The 17,436-nt window shown below is 40.1% G+C and overlaps 1 protein-coding gene across 1 annotated transcript in view; it reads left to right on the top strand.

The window, feature by feature from the left end:
* babam2 (BRISC and BRCA1 A complex member 2) overlaps window positions 1-17,436 on the top strand; it is a 117,075-nt gene that overhangs the window by 76,116 nt on the left and 23,523 nt on the right. The window contains exon 7 of the mRNA XM_084743188.1: window positions 6,393-6,502. Within this exon, the coding sequence (XP_084599314.1) occupies window positions 6,393-6,502 (110 nt within the window). The remainder of the gene's footprint in view (window positions 1-6,392; window positions 6,503-17,436) is intronic.

Below are 17,436 nucleotides of genomic sequence, written 5' to 3'. Positions count from 1 at the left end.
ACAGCTGTCACATCTCCAACCTGTCACATGCGACACAGAGGAGATGCCAGAGGCCGGGGCATCAGGAGACACAAGGACGGACACAAGGAAAAGTGTCTGTGCGTTTGTGTGTGTGTTCATGAACCCATGTGTCTGAAAGAGTAAGGAGGATGGAAGACGTGGGGTGGTGGCCACGTGAAAGGGTTTGACTCCGAGGCACCCTCTAACCTTGATGTCCGTGCACACACGCACACGCACGCGTATACACTCTTCACCCGCTTTCTTAAATCCAGTCCTTGAGCAGTTGAGTCACGTTGCCCAGGGGCGTGTAGTAAATACTGCTTGAACGTCCAACCAACACCCCTGCAGGACGCCCTCCTTATCTTGCGGTCCTCTGACCCAGGCCATTTCAGTGCTCATTACTTACCAATGAAGAAGTCTCTTCATTAAGGTCCTGCCTGTGGCCTGTGGAGAAGAGGCTTTTTTTAATGTTCCTTCTCTAACAACTCTTTACATAAGCAAGCAGCAGTTGCCCTCAAGTGTATTTGGTTAAAAGGGCTTAAGATGTGTGTATGTGTGCACAGAAACATTAATGGCCATTTGGGGGCTTTTATTTCATTACAGCGGGAAGGGCTCTTCTGTTTCGGTTTAAGTAATGGTTTCAAGGCTGCCAGGTTAAAAGGTCAACTTTTGTTCTCATTAAGCTATCTTTTCACAACGTCCTGTGTAGATCTGCAAAGTTTTGGGGGAAGATAAAATCATGAGAAGAGTTTCCAAATGCCTCCACCATACCACACCACACTGCAAGGACACCCCCTCAGCACACTGTGTATTTCATAACCAAAACCAGCTGTCAAGTAAATCATTTGTATTGCCTCTCTACGCTTTAATTTACTTAAAACATCCAAATATGAAAACCTCTCTCTCCAGAAATTGAGCAGTGCATGAGACTCTGTTTCACTCTCATGAAAAACTGCAATGTTTAAAAATGTATTTTAAAGGGACAGTTCACCCCCCCAAAGAAAACAAACAAAAACAGATTTCCCCCTGGCCTGCATTGCCATGTCTTTCTGTCTTCTTTCTAATATAATGGTACTAAATAGCACTACTCCTGTGGTGTTCAAAGCACCAGAAAATACATTTGAAAAATTTAAAAATGGTGTCTTTTTCCAAAGATCATGACCTGGTTACTCAACATGAGCCACAGATCTTGTTGTCAGCACTTTCATATAGGAACTACTTTCTTTCTGTTAGAAAGAAAATCTTTAAAAGTGTTTTAAAAATCTGTTCTATCAGAAAGAAGAAACTAGTGCTGTTTAAGGCTGAATAATCAAGTAAAATTGTATCAAAACCACAATATATCCAATTTTCAAATTGCAGGAGGTACAGTGTTTGTTAAAGGCAAAAAAGTGCGTCAAAATATCATTTTAAATTAAATATTGTCATGCTGCAGAGATTTCCTGGTCTACACATCATTTACTACAGACTTTGTTTGGTACAGGTCCCTGCAAAAATCACACCCTAATCATTTTAATGTTTTTGAAAGGGTCAAGCCTAGTGCCAGTAGATTCTAAAGTAATTCCAGTAGATTCTTCTCAAGAAAGACAGCAGTTCCTACATGAAACTGCTAACCAAAAGGTTTGTGGATTATTTTAAGCAACAGGTTTTAAATGTTTTTTTTTTGTTGTTAAAGCTGAAATACAACTATTAATCAGCCTTTATGCCTAAACACAGCATGACAGAGTCGTCACTATGGCTGAAGACCCTTAATTTGTTTAAATAATGTTTCATTTTGGGCTCCTACACTGGAAGAGAAACTTGTGTGACAGGGTATGTGTGTGTTACCTCTCAATTTTACACAGCAGTGAGGCTGTGACATAATCACTTAAAGTTTGATGTATAGTTATACTTAACTAAACAAGACCAAAAGAACTATTTTTATCTACTCAGCTTCCGCGGCTTTGCACAGCACATTAATTTAGAATGGCAATAGCTAAAAGTTAAAGGGTCTGCCTTTAGTTTTTGTTTGTTTGTTTCACTGATGCAGTATGACTTGTGACAGCTCTTCGCTGTCTGCTGGGACGAGATGAGTCTGAATCATTTCCACAAAAAGGCTCTCCCTTCAACAGCGCCCTTGGTCTGACCGAATCGACGGATTGGTCGGCTGCAGCCCGCACAGAGCTGTCCCATGTTCCCCGCCTGGCCCTCTCACCTTCCTGTTGGTTCTCATCTGTCTGTTTACTCTGTCCCAGTCCGAAGGAAGCATCCATTAAATCACCTTTAAAGATGAGAACGGGACTTGACAGCTACAAACTGGAGCAAAACAATCTTTTCCCAAACCCCTCGCCCGCCCCGGCCCTACGTCTCCATGCCTGTTCCTATCTGTCCTGTATCGTCAGCGGCAGAAGCCGCGAGCACTGCTGTGAGACAGAGAGCAGTTCTTGTTTACTGATGCACACTATATTGATGTGAGCTGATTCCATCAGGCAACACTTTTGGATGCCACACACCCCGCTGTCTTTGACTGCCTCCCTCCTACTCCTTATGCCTTTACCCCCTAATGTATCTGCCACGACAATTCAGACTGCGTGATAGACAGCAGAGCAGCAGCTATTGTTGTGACTGTTTATATCTGCATGTGCTAAGATAATTGTACTGAAGAGTCAAGAACTGCTCATTAACAACCTTTATTATTTAGATTCCATGTTACATACAAAACCCTCAAGAGCTTCTGTTGCGAAGCTGAAACCTGAAGTTGCAAATAATCCACATGTTGAGTGATTTTATTGTTTTAGATTAATTTGTTATCCTTGTCAGGGGATCATGCGATCGCTTCCGTGTGCACCTGTGCATCTTGTCCAGAGATAATCTTGCATTCTCCTGGACTGATCAGGCTATTTTTTTTTTGGAACACATTCATGGCTGTATGCTGAAGGACCTCTGTGATTCACATTTTTTGAAAAATCTTGAAAATATTTTATGGCTCCATGCCAGTGACAGCTGTGGCCAGAGGCATTATGTTTTCAGGTCATCGCATTCTTGTGAATGCAATATCTCAAGAATGGCTTGAGGGAATTTCTTCAACCCTGGTACAAATGACCAATTGGACTCAAGGATGAGCTCATTAGACATTTGTGGTCAAACGTCAAGGTCATGATTAATTTGCTATTTATACAAAAATGTTTAATAGCATAAAATGATGAGTTGATTACATTTTATATCCAAAAGGTTAAAGGTCAGCTTCACTGTGACATCATAATGTTCAGCTCCCTATCTGTCCTCTGTCCTTCTCTGTAAATATAGTCTCTAAGTGAAGACAACATGTTTCTCATTGGAAATTATTCACTGGAATCACACACTTATGGTGATAACTTTTTTAAGATTCTGTCAAAGTTACAGGTCAATATAGCAGTATGTTCCATATTAAATTCCTTCAGTCTTCTTATTTTTTAGACTGCTGTGTTTGATGGGAGCATTGACAGCTGCCCTCCCAATCTTCTTAACCAACCAGTAGGGGCCACAAATGATCAAGATCAAGTGATCAATTTGAAATGTTCTTTCAGCTCAGGACAACGTATGTGGGGGTTGGCAGAACAAAGTTGATTTTGGCAGTTGTGGTGGCATTGCAGTAGGTGCTTCACCAGTCTTCTGAGTGACCTCTTCTAGTGTTTTTCTTTTCTTTAGCTAAACACAATAGTCAAAATCATTAGATTACATGCAGAAAAATTAATTCCACTCCACTTGGAGAGAAAATGTTCAGTGAAGGAATTTCTTTTTCCGCCCACTCAGTCATGTTTTTCTCAAACCAACGGTCAGTTTGTTTCCGTCATCCGCAGACCAAAGCGTGTGTAATTAGTTAATAGGCCTGATCACGTTTGAGGCTGCCTCGCTGCAAACTGGTTGCGTTGTGCCTCTGTCCATCATGTATGGTGGTTAGATTTCCTCTCACCACAGCGGGCAGCGATTATAACAAATGGATGAGTTCAAACCATCTGTAAGACATTTGATTAACAGTGTCGAGCCTCTGTCGGCAGAGAGAGCCCAGAATGGTGCTTGATGTGGAATTGCACTAATGACAGTGCCTGAGAAGTAGCCATGCTCTAGGAAAAACATCCCAGAATGAGAAATTAGAGCCTTGGAGAGACAGACGAGGTTTGTAGCAAGCAGCTCCGGGTGGCCTCTGCATCCATCTCACACATGATTTGATTGGTGCTCCCAGTCATCAGCTCAGCCTCATAGTGCAGCTGTTGAAGCTAATGTGGCATGAAACGAAACAGATGTTTCTTCTGGTGTCTTTCCTCCTCTCCTCTCCATCTCTTTCAATATTTTGGGACTTGCACACTTGCGCACACAGAGAAGTGTGCAATCTGCAAAGTTCTGCGATGTAGATAGTTTTATGGATACATGACTACCTGAAAACTCGAAACCAAACTTAAAGAGAACAATATGCTTCAAACAAAGTGCTTGTCAGATTGCTGAATCTGAATCTTCTGCTCCAACACCACTGATGGAAATTTTAGCGCTGCATTGAACGTTTTGTACCTTTCAGAAGATGACAATCTGACAAGTTGGCCCACTTCACACGGTCATTAGCCAGATGTGATAAGTTGAAAAAGTAGGCAGGATCTATACTTCTCTCTCAAGAGCCCTTTTTGTGCATGCAAACAAGTGCCAACACTCTGAATGCCCTGAAGAAGATACTGTCCAAACATGTACATCATCAATCCGCATTTAAACAATTATTCCGTCTCACCCCTCTCTATGATGGCAGGCCTTTTGCCCCACCTTCCAGTGTGGCCTTTTGGAATCTAAACCAGTATAAGGAAGCTGGACATTAGATTTTTGCTGATATCCAATATTTTCTGACTCATCCTGGCTGATTGCCAATGCCGATATATGCACATATTTTTTTCACCAAATTGCAGAGAACATCAAGTCTCTCCTGTAGTGGAATTACCATCATTCTGTCTACACTTATCATGATGCTCTGCTGGCAGATGCAGACGTAAATCACGGTGCTTTTCAAAATGTACACGTGGATCGTGCAGTCAATAGCAGTAAAAATGGTCAGGAACATTCATTAATGCATAAATTAACTCCCAAGATTTATTGATAAGGCCTATTTTGAATCGGGTTGCAATGGTTAGTCATTTTTAAAAAATGGGTCCCCCCAAAAAAAGAAAGTTTGGGAAGCCCTGTACTAGACAAAATAAGAAAACTTCTGCTGACAGTTTATTTTGCTGATGTGCGTTTGTCTTTGCACTTCACAAATTCATCGTACTGTTAAGGATCTTAAGATTGACAGTTACATTTGTAGTGTTGAAGGAATGTGATTTGGCTTCTCCTCATAGCTGAGGCATAGCTGAGCAATCATTGCAAATAACAACTTAGACATCTGTTCCAGATACTCCACAGACATGCTTGTGTCACGTGAGCAGAATAAAAGTGTCATTTTATCGGCCTGTCATGTCATCAGAAATCCGAAAATGTTTGCAAAGGAGCACTTCCTGGACTCAAAATGTGTTTGTGTCAGGTGCTCTTTGGAAAGGTACACATGTGTACAGAGAAATCACAAAAAACTCCAAGTCATTCTCTATCATTTTGTTTTTTGTTTTGTTTTGTTTTTTTTAAGAATTTTATTGTCATGGCCTGGTCATGTTGGACTTTAAAACAATCAAAGACTGATGTGTTTCGGCATCAGAACACTGAAACACATTTGTTCGGCATGACCAATAGCAGCAGAATTACCACAGATATTTCATTTTATCAGCCAGTACCAATAAAGAGCCCATTCTATCATGCATCCTTAGTTTTTTAGTTTATTTCTCTCAAACTGTGTTCACAGAAATCCATGTTAGTGAGCACTGACAGGTGAGGCATATAGATACTGATAAAACAGTAGGATTATGATACAGGTGTGCCTTGGACTGGTCATAATAAAAGGCCACTGTTAAATGAGCAGCTTTATCTTGAAAAAGACTCACACTACTCTGCTTCTTATTGGCTAGTGCTTGTTGCTTTCACGAGTTGAGTTGGTCAGGTTAGGTTTGAACAGTGATCGGTTAGGATTAGACTATCGTGGTAAGCCAGTCAGAGGCAGAGTAGGGCAATCATGACTTTGCCCTCCTGGGAAAAACTTAGCCATAGTTCAGTGCAAAATAATTTGTGTAATCAGCATCTCTACGCCTTTTTAAAGTTTTTTGTATGCACAGAATACATTTTTTTTTTTACTTCAACTCATGAAATATGGGAGAAAAACATTTTTTCTTGTATTTGTGCTGAGTGTAGTTCATTTCATGCAAGCCCAGCCTTAACTCAAATGTAAATGAGTCCCAGATTCATGTCACTGGTGTTTTGCCTGTGGACAGTGTTTTTACTGAATATCATTGCTAACCTGACTTTGTCTTTCTCAGGACACAGCACTGGACCCTGGAGAGGATGTGGCCCTTCTCTCAGTGAGCTTTGAGGACGCAGAGGCTACCCAAGTCTTCCCTAAACTCTACCTTTCCCCCAGCATTGAACAGTAAGCATGCCACATGTATAAATATACACAACCACATATACAAAAAAGTTGGGATGCTGTGAAAAGATGCAAATAAAAACAGAATGCAATGATTTGCAAATACTTTTCAACCTATGTTCAATTGAATACAGTAGTAGGTCGAAAAGGATTTGCAAATCATTGCATTTTGTTTTTATTCATGTTTTACCAAACCTCACAGTTAGTCAATGAATGAGAATCTATGGGATTCATCTTCATGGAAGCTGAAAGTATGAACCTTTTCTCTCCATTACAACAAATGGGAGGTTAGAGTTATGGACTCATAGGTGGTTTTACCATTTTCATATAAATTACCTTTATTTTGTGATGCTGCTAAAAGTCCCACCCAAAATGTTCATATTAATTAAAGTGTTGCATTAACCATCCAGGATTAGCTGTCCTTAAATCAGGCACGTTCCTGCAGTACATTATTAAGAGAGAATAAAAATATCTCTAAGTTAGTTCCAGGAGTTTACTTGTTAAGACGAAATACCTTTGGAATCGTGGGGAGGAGCATGGAAGGTCAGCCAAAGGTGATGCCAGCCCATTCTGCCTCTGCTGCTGATTTCGAGGACGCGAAATGTAGTTGACGGATTAGCATGAGCGTGCTGTGAATCTAGCGACATATTATGTCATTGTGAATAATCCCACATCCCAGTGTCTGGACTCATCAGTCGGTTCCTCAAAAAACAAGGGAAGAACAAAAAAAATGAGATGGATGACACACAGCGTCTGAGCTAGGGATGACTGGATGTCTACAGACATCTGGGGTGTTAACAGTACAGAGACAGTGTGTGTGTGTGTGTGTGTGTGTGTGTGTGTGTGTGTGTGTGTGTGTGTGTGTGTGTGTGTGTGTGTATGCAGGCTTGTGTGGAATGTTTTCTGTGAGTCTGTGGGCACTGTGTGAGTGGGTACTTCAGTGGTGTGTGTATTCCCTTTTGTTCAAATCCATTTTTTGTCTTGCTAGATTTAGTGTGTGTGTTTGTGTGCATTTGTCAGTTTACATTTGGGTGTGTGTGTGTGCGCGGATGGGTGTGTGTGTTTGGATGCATGCATGCTTGTGGGTTTTTATATCCCAAATGTATGTGTCTGTTTTCATGCGTTTGTGTGCACGCACCAGTATTTGAATAGGCTTTGCTCTCGACACAAAGTCTTTGTAGGTGTGGATGTAGATAAGAGAGAGAGTGTGTGTGTGTGTGTGTGTGTGTGTGTGTGTGCGTGTGCGTGTGTGTCTGTGTGAAAGCCAGGTATGGGCCCACTCTGACCTCAGGGCCCCACGGTCTGGGCTTTCGTGCTCGGAATAATCTCAGGCTGATGTTTATTTACAAGCACACGCCCCGTCGCACCAGGTTAGGAGACCTCTGCTCCCCCCTCCACCACCACCACCTCTCTTCCTCTCTTCCTCTCGTCCTCCTGTCTCACCACGTTCCTTTTTCATCCTCATCTCCCATGCTCCTCTCTGGCTCTCCTGCTTAAACCTCCTCTCCAGTTGTTTTTTTTTTAATTTCTACAACAATCAAACCCTTCCTCTCCTCTTCTGTCTCCTGCCATTTTCACTCTATTTTTGCACATTATCTCTGTCTCTCATTTACTTTGTGTATCCACTTATCTCTCTCTCTCTCTCTCTCTCTCTCTCTCACTCTCCAGCACAATGGCTGAAGCAGATAGATGCACACACACACAGACACTCCTCCTCTCCAATATGTAAAAATGAACTGTGACAGGACCTTATACCCGTGCAGCAACTGCAACCAAATCCCCTAATTACACCACACAAAACAAAGGTCACCTACCTACTGCTTGTCCTACATAATCCTCTTTTTTTCCGTGCTGTGCATGTTTAAGAGCGTATCTAAGCAATAATATGAAAGTGGCTGCTCTATCTCCTTTACAAGACACAGTTCTGCTAACCTTGATGTAGCACAACCTCAGAGATGTCTCATTTATCCTTTTACTGTAGTATGGGAGAAAAAAATCAATTCTCTTTGGTATTATGGTTCTTTTTTTTACAGTTCTTGAATTGATTTTTTATATATTAGGCTGCAACTAACAATTGTTTCCATTATTGATTAATGTGTCAATTACTTGCTTGATCGATTAATTGTTTGGTCCATAAATTGTCAGAAAATGGTGATAAGATTAGATACATTTTATTGATCCCTCACCAGTGTCCTTCAAATGTTACAGCAGCTCAGAAAAGTACAGGTAGAAGGAGGAGTGAGTGATGAATAGGCAACACATGGTGTGTGGCATTATATTAAGAGAAAGTAAAAAAATAAGATAAACTGTGTTTCCCTGTAAAGGTTACTTGCACAGTGAAACAGATTGGAATATTGATCATTGTTTTCCAAATCCCAAAACTTCTCCTTTTGTCCACAACCCAAAGAAATTTAGTTTACAGTCAAAGAGTAAAGAAACCAGAAAATATTCACATTTGAGAAGCTCAAACAGAGAATTTGGACATTTATTTATTTCAAAATGATTCAAAATGATTAATCTAGACTAATTTAGTTGTCAATTAATAAGCAATTGTTGCAGCTCTATTTTACATATATATATATGAGAGTAACTAGTGCTTTGTCCATTAGCTTGATGCTAACACATAATGGGATTTACCATTAAAGCGCTAAGAGAAATCAGCACAGTGATTACAGTAATATTAGCTTAACAAACTAATCCATGTTACTTCACATGCTTAAAATAAACCAACACATGAGCTCATACTTTCAGACATATATTTCCTTTCAGACATATATTTCCTCTGCCCTGTGGAAACAAACTAATATCTGGTGATTTCACATTGCAAACTCAATATTTGCTAACTCTTGCTACAACAGTCCACAGGGTCAAAACTCAAACTCAGAATTCCCATTCGATTTAAAAATACACCAGCTATTTGGCGGACACATGCGGGCCAAGAATTGACAGCACATATATATATCTATGTTTATATTTTCTATTTTATTTATTATTCTCATGCTCTAGCTTGATGAGCAGGAACAGTGAAATGTAGGAGTTAACTTCAAAAAGTATTTTATTTAAGACTTTTATATGCAGTATAGTAATGATGCTGCTGAAATAAAACTCAGACTGACTGACATGATGTGCACTGCTTTTAGAAATATGACTCCTGGTAAACAGTCTCTAGAAGTATATGATGTAACTTTTTTCCCATGGCCTAGCATTAAAAAAACAAAGTATAATATTGAATCACAACACAATACAGTAAAATCACATCAGCACCCAAGTATTGTGACTGTATTGAATCAGGAGATAAGTGAGTCTCCCAGCCCTGGTGTTAAGCACTTGATGCATGCTTTAGGTTTTAATTTAATATTCATTTTTTGCAGACTGTGGCTTACATGTACTGTGAATTCCTCGTCATATTAATTTGCTGTGTCTAAAAAGGAATTAGAGACAGATAGATATATTGATCAACTGATATTATCAACCTGATCTTAGCCTTGTACAGCTATACTGATCTCTGTCGGTATTGTCTGATTGATTTTTTCTTTTTTTTTTTTTTTTTTTTTTCTTACAGAACATATGTGTATATATATATATATATATATATATATATATATATATATATATATATATATATATATATATATATATATATATATATATATATATACATATATATATATATATATATATGTATATATGTATATGTATATTATATTTGAGTGTTTTTTATTCTTGGTTTTTTATGATTATTAAAAATACCGGGGCTACAACTAACATTTTTTTATATGTCCATTAATTTGACAGTCATTTTCTTGATGAATCGATTAGTTCCCCAAAGCCCAAGATGAGGTCCTCAAATTTTTGGTCCACAACCCAAAAATTTTCACTTTGCATACATGTTGGAGAGGAAACTATTATTTTTATATTTACATTACATTTATTTTCTAAAACAGATTAATTGTTTATCAAAATATTTGGTGTTTAATTTAATATATTTTATATCTATAAATAATGGCTGATATTATTTTATTTCCTTATCACAGTATCAGCATTAGCCCCAAACATTGTGTCTCAGTCGGTCTCTGCAAGGAATGTGCTGTTTTTAAGGACACCTTTCTGCAAAGATAAACCATTTGGTTGAACATGCTTTCACCAGGAGTGCTGTTAAGCTGCTGAAATTACTGAGCACCTCTGGGTTCAGATATTCATGCTCATTACATATGTCTGCTTGTTTCATGATGGGGCTGTGTATGTGTGTGTATGCGTGTGTGTGTGTGTGTGTGTGTGTGTGTGTGTGTGTGTGTGTGTGTGTGTGTGAGGGAGACTGACCTTACCACAGTTCCAGACCAGACTGAAGCTGTTGCAGGGGTGTTAGAGGCTCTCCTTGTCCGCCAGTTGCGTGAGGAGAACAGACATAAGGAGGCTAAAGGCAGTAGAGTGGAGAGCAGGAAGTGGGGAAGCTACGACGCAGGGGGATGCAGCGGGGTTGGTTGCTGGCGGAACGGCGAGGAGGAGGGGAGGGGGGGTTAGGCTACATGAAGGAGGGGAGGCTATAAAACAAATCCTCCTCATCTAAACCCTCTAAGAAACATCTGAAAATGCAGAGGCTTAACAGTGCCACACTGAGCCAAGCTCTCATTTACCACCCCTCTTCTCCTGCTTAATGTTGCTTCTTTGTCTTGAGACATTTGCACATATGCATATCAAGGCCGCGTATGAATATGCTCTGCTACATGCTTTTGTGCACCTTTTTGTCAGCTGTGTGGGAGTGTGCTAATTCATGACCCAGGGCAAAAATGTATGTCTTCTGCACCGTTGTTTGAAGACAAACGATCGCATGTGTGTGCGAGTTCATGCATGAGCGCATTTGTCTTGTATTCATTGTGGATGCTACTCAATTTAGCATGCAGATGTGTGAGAGCCGTTTGCTGTATGTGTGTTCATGCAGATCTGTTACCCTGTTAGTTTTCCCCCGTGTCCTTACTGACCCTTGTTAGCCTTTGGTCTTGTGTAGCTGCCCGTCGTCCCCGCGCTGGCTCCAGTGAAGAGGAAAACTCATTTGTTGCAGCCTTCCTGAACATTTCTCTGTTTTTCTAGCGAGCGTTTTGATAGACAGCGACATTCAGGAGCTTCTGCATTAACCCGAGCGACCACGAATGTTCACAATATCATATAATGCCAAAATAAAATCCACATCAAAAGCGGCTTTGGAAATTGTTTAAATCAGTTCTAATTTTATGAAATGGTGAGTGTAGCAGCTGTGGACAGCTACAGGAATTGGCTCAGCATTGGTTTTGGCACCGCTGGATTTCAGTGTTGGTACAGGCTGTCATATCATCTACATCTATTCAGTGTCAGAATGTTCTTTATGTCTGCAATCTCTGTCATTCCAGCTTTTAATCAATCATCCTATCTTTTTTTTCTTCAGTTTTCTGTTGTCTGTGCATTTATCTGCCATCTGTCCACACATCTATTCTTCCTCCTCTCACTCCCATATCCCCTATACTGCTGCCTTGCCTATGCATACTTCAACTTTAAATTTAAAGTTGTAATCCGTGAGATTTCCTTCCTGGTTGATTTGGTGACACCCGCAGTTACCATGGTAACAGCAAGTGCAGATTGATGCTACAGCAAACACTCGTCGAGCAGCTACAGAAATACATCCGATACACAGCTGGTGTATATGTTTACAGTGCAGCCAAACAAAAGCTTGTACATAAATCAGTTCAGCTGTCTACACAAGGCACGTAATGGCTTACGTTTCACTCGGATTGCATGCGTGTAACCACAACCGCTAGGGTCATACCAATTTATCATCCGAACAGTATTGGATGATATTCGCCTTGCTGACTGCAAGTGACTTATTGGCAAATAAGAAGACATGGCAGTAGTTTACGTTAATCTGTTTTTTGCATCAATTTTACACTCACTGAATATTGTGTTGGTTATTTGCAGTCAGACGCAGATAACACAGCACGCCGTCCCCTCCCCCCTACCTAACAGTCAGTTATGAGTCAGCGACTCTCTCAGTCCAAATCCGCCCAGCACTTCCCTTCAGCTCACTTTAGTTCCAACAACCCGACACAAAAGGAAAAAAAATTCCATCTTGTCACCGTCCTTTGGCTCTGGTGGCTCAAACATGTCAGGACATGTCCAATAAAGCTGCTGGACAGAGCAACCATGTTTCAGGTCGTTTTCAGGTCATAGTGGTGTTTGACACTGAGACAGCGGAGCGGACACGCCCCCAGCGTTTCAGAGATGCTAATTTTCTCTGGATTTTTGAGTCCCCATTTTATATAACCAATGTTTTTAATCATTCAATGTTGGCTGGGTGGGTTAACAACACATGTTTGTGTGGTGTGACAAACTCAGAAACACCAAAACCTGGGTGACCTTCACTTAATACTGTGCCTTGGAAGACACAGATGGAATTGAATCTGCGGCTGCTCCTCTGCTGAAGTGCTGTTTTTGCTATGTCGACTGTGTACAGACGTGTGAAAAATCATCTGCTGACTAGAAAAATAATGCAGAAAATGGCCATTGTTTTGTTTGTATTTTTGACAAACACTAACCATGGTGACAAACACGTTATGTTTTCTTTGACTGCTTCACAATTAAAAAAAATAGCCTTAATATGAAGCAGTGTCAGCACATCAGCAGTAACTTATAATAGCTCTGACACAGTGTAAAGAGAGTGAACCGTTCACAGTGAGGCTATTAGCAGTGAGATGACCCTGGATTACATGCTGCATCATTTTCCTGTGAATCCCTCATGCATAGACATATGAACGTGTGAATCCAGAACACTAACTACTCAATTTTGCAATTCATTTTATTTGTATAGCACCAAATCATAACCGCTTTATCTGAGGGTTCTTTTCAAATAAAGTAGATCTAGACCATTTTCTTTCTACAGCCAACTGTTCCCAGCAAGAGCAAGCACTGAGGTGACTGTGGCGAGGAAAAACTTCTTTTTCGTAACAGTCTAACTCCACAGTTCAGTACTACACAGTTCCAACTGTTTTCACATGCTTTAAGCAACTATGTTCTAACATGTGTAATGTGTTTAGAAGAAAAAATCACTTTTTTCCTTTCTACCATCTTCCATCCACTGAAACCAGAGAGTGGTTGTAAAAACATTTATTGGCTCTTGCTGAAGAAATGGCATAATTATTATTATTATTATCAATGTATCAGTTACAAAGTTTTATCAAATATGAGTGTATCAGCTGTGGACGACTGCAGGCATCGTTTCAGCTCTGGAAACACTGGATTTCAGTGTTGGTACAGGCTGTCGTACCGACTACTTCTATGTTTCTGTCATCATATCACTTCATAAACAATTTGATCATTTTGTCTATCATCCAATTGTTTGTCCATTCTTCCTCTGTCCCTCCATCCTTTGCTCCCTCTGTCTTGTCTACCTTGCTTTTTTTTAATTTCACTTTTTCCAGTTTTTAACTCTTGTGTCCGTGGTCGTATCCCTCCCCTCCCCTTCCCTCCTGTTTTTCACATGTCTGCCGCCTGTCTCTTTTCTCTCCATCTTTCTCCATTTTTCTATCACTCTCTCTCCTCTGCTGATCCCTCTGGCTGATCCTCAAAGGGAACCAAGAGAGTGAGTGGGACTTAAAAGAGAGAGAAGAGCTGTGCTCTACCCAGCAAGGTCGTCCCTCGCTCGACTGAAACGCAGCACGGAGGAAAAAAACAACACACGGGAGAAGAGAGCTTTTCCCTCTCTCTCCTTTTCTCTTTCCTCCACCTCTCTACTCTTCTCTTTCATCACTCCTGAGTTGTTTGATATCTCACTTTTACTCTCCTTCAGCAGGGGCTCGGATCTAAGAGCTCCAAACGCAAACTCGTAAGCCCCCTGAGCTACAGTGTTATACCTCTATTTCTATTCCCTCTTCCTCTCTCTTTCTTACTCTCTCTGTTACTTTTTCTTCCCCTGTCTTCAAACAGACGATCACTGTAATGTTTTCTGCCTTACAGAGCAGCAAGGGGAAAAAAAAGATGTTGAAATACCCTGACAGACACCCACATTTTTACCAATAATGTACAGTGTACGTAGACGGTTGCATGGACTTCTCTCTTTGATGGGACTGTACAAGCGTATTTGCTTCTTTTTCCGTAGAAATTATCGATTATGGGAAGTCAAATCACTCTTATTCTGCAGGCGTCCACATTCACCTGCTTAAGAATCAGTGTTCATTTGTTATATAAGGTTGTATGTGCCACCTAGAAGAAAATATACTGTGAAAGGCATGGTGTTACGCTGTGGAGCTCTTCTGATTTTCCCTCCCTACTCGTTTAAACTAGCTGTGAAGTGTTAAATAGATGTAGACATTTAGAGAATGTAAAAATGTTAGATTTGGAGGCGTCTTCGTGTAGGATTTGTTGTCAAGCCAAATGATTTCTTGAACAACTTGTGTTGCAGTGGAGGTCGTGCTATGATCAGATCAAACAATGAGGGATTCTGGTACCCCAGCAAAACAGAATTTTTATAAGACCGGGCGGAAGTAGGGTCACCAGTATCAGGTGGGTTGGGATTACGTTGGTTTGGATTTACTGTATACACCAAACAGACAAAGTCCAATTAAAGATATGAATAGCGATCGGATTGGGCAGAGACTTTCAGAAGATGCACATCAAACGCACCGGTCCCTGTGGAATTTCTTAACATCAATCTCACGCAAGGCATCAAACAATTTCTGCTGAACTAACATAGATTGCACCCTTAAGTGGCTGTAGGCAACTCTGTCTTTACTTCGTTTTTTATCATTTCATTGAGCTGTATGTAACAGCACATGACAGCAGAGCTCCCCAGATGCCATGATGATTGGTAGTTTTCTTTAAAATTGTGTCAGCAGAATTTTTTTGGCCAACTGGGGGCAGCAGAACAAGCCATGTTCCCATCTAACTGTCAAGCAAAATGGAAGCAAACTTTTGAAAAAAAAGAGAAAATGCACATTAGACACGTTTCAGTCAACTGATTTGAAATAAATTAGGCCAACCAAAGCAACATTTTTTTAGTATAGGTTGCAAATTGGAAACAAAGCTAGTTCTTTGCCAGCCGTATATTGTATATGCCAACCATATATGCCAGCTACATATATCATAACTGATTGATGCTGAACCGCTGTGCCACACAGGGATGCAACTAAAGATTATTTCCATTATCAATTAAGCTGCCCATTATTTTCTCAATTAATAATTAAGTCTATAAAATGTCAAAAAAGTCTGAAAAATGCTCATGAGTTTCTCAGATTTTGTCCAGCCAACAGTCCAAAACCAAAAGACTCTTCATTTACTGTCACAAATGACAAAGAAAAGCAGCAAATCTTCACATTTAAGAGGCCGAAAGCCGAAATGTTTGACATTTTTGCATGAAAAAACCATTGGCTGATTATCATAATAGTGGGCACTTACACTTGTTTCAATCTTTTTTTTCTCTTGTGTGACCATTACTTTTTAGGGATGTCACAGTCACCTTTTTTTTGGTTGTTAATTCAATATGTATCTGACAGCTGTAGCCTACCAAGTCGGACTTACCTTGTTTTTCACAAGCTACTTGAGCCAAAATCTGAGGGCCCTATTTCAAAACTATTGAGTTGCTAATCTTAAATTATTATATGATTTGAGCTGCAATTAATAATTGATTATTAAATTAATTGCCAACTATTTCAATAATTGATTAATCAGTTTGAGTAGTACTTTCTTAGGGGAAAAAAGTCAAAATTCTCTGATTCCACCTTCTTAAATGTGACTATTTTTTGGCTTTTTCTTACTCCTCGTAAACTGAATATCTTTGGGTTGAGTGTAAAACAAAACATTTGAGAAGATTTTTGGGCATTGGGAAAAAGCAATCGAATTTTTTTACCATTTCTTGCCATTTTATAGACCAAACAACTGTAAATCAATTAATCATGAGTTGCAGCCCTAGATGCGATAATCAGGAGCTAAGTTCAAAGAGCAAAGTTCACTCAGCTGGAGCTTTTGAGACTCTACTCACAGTTGTACAGTGGTGTCACAGAGTGAAGCTTCTTTTACCTCATAAAACAATCTTTGGCACACACACAGGTTTGCAGAGATCTCAGAAACACGACAACAGACAAATTTAATTTTGGCCCGCCATCAAGTTTCTCACGGAATTAACGTTAATTAGCGACAGCTGATGTGACCTGCTGTCGGAGACGTTTATCATTTTAACTGCTGAAAGTGACGCTCTGCGCCGTCTAAAAATGAGACCCTGAACGTTTTGCACGCTGCTCTCTGCTAATGACAGAGAGAGAGAGAGAGGAGAGATGGCGGATTCTTTACTGCCAGAGCTCGGCGAATTTTGCCGTCAATCACTGGTGCGATCAAATAATTTTTCACATTCACACACTCTGATTTTCACTCTCATATTCAGCGAAATGTTGCACTGTACAACCCAGCTGTCATTAAGGAGAGCAGCGCTGCAACACTAGCAGGCTGAGGTGGACAGAACAGCAGAATATAGTACAGATGTATTGGATTTAGATTATTTCAGACAATACCAATTCAAAAATATGCCTGGATCGGCCCAGGACATCTCCTCTTTTTTTTTTTTCTTCTTTTTTTTTTCATTCTTTTGTTGCAGCAATAAAATGCTCATTTGCTTGATTTGTGTGAGAAATGATATGTTTCATTACAGCTTTCAGTTTCAGAAAACTTGAGTGTTTAATTGGGTTCTCTAACCATCATCAGCACCTGAACATCTGCAGAATCTTTTTCATTTTACCTGATTGCTTTTGTGTCTCCTCCGACCATTTTGTAACCAGACTCATTGCTCTTTTCATTTTCAGTTTTACTTCTCGTTTACCTGATTGTGCTGTGCCCATGAGATGAGTTGGATACATCTCTCCTTCCCCCAGAAAACCTGCTGCATTGCATAAAAGAATCGAGTGGGCACCGTCTCTGCCCCCAAA

Source organism: Lutjanus erythropterus, chromosome 18, assembly GCF_056507025.1.
Source record: "Lutjanus erythropterus isolate fLutEry1 chromosome 18, fLutEry1.hap2, whole genome shotgun sequence".
Classification (NCBI taxonomy): Eukaryota; Metazoa; Chordata; class Actinopteri; order Lutjaniformes; family Lutjanidae; genus Lutjanus; species Lutjanus erythropterus.
Note: the sequence above shows the minus strand (reverse complement) of the source record. Positions and strands in the feature narration are given on the sequence as shown.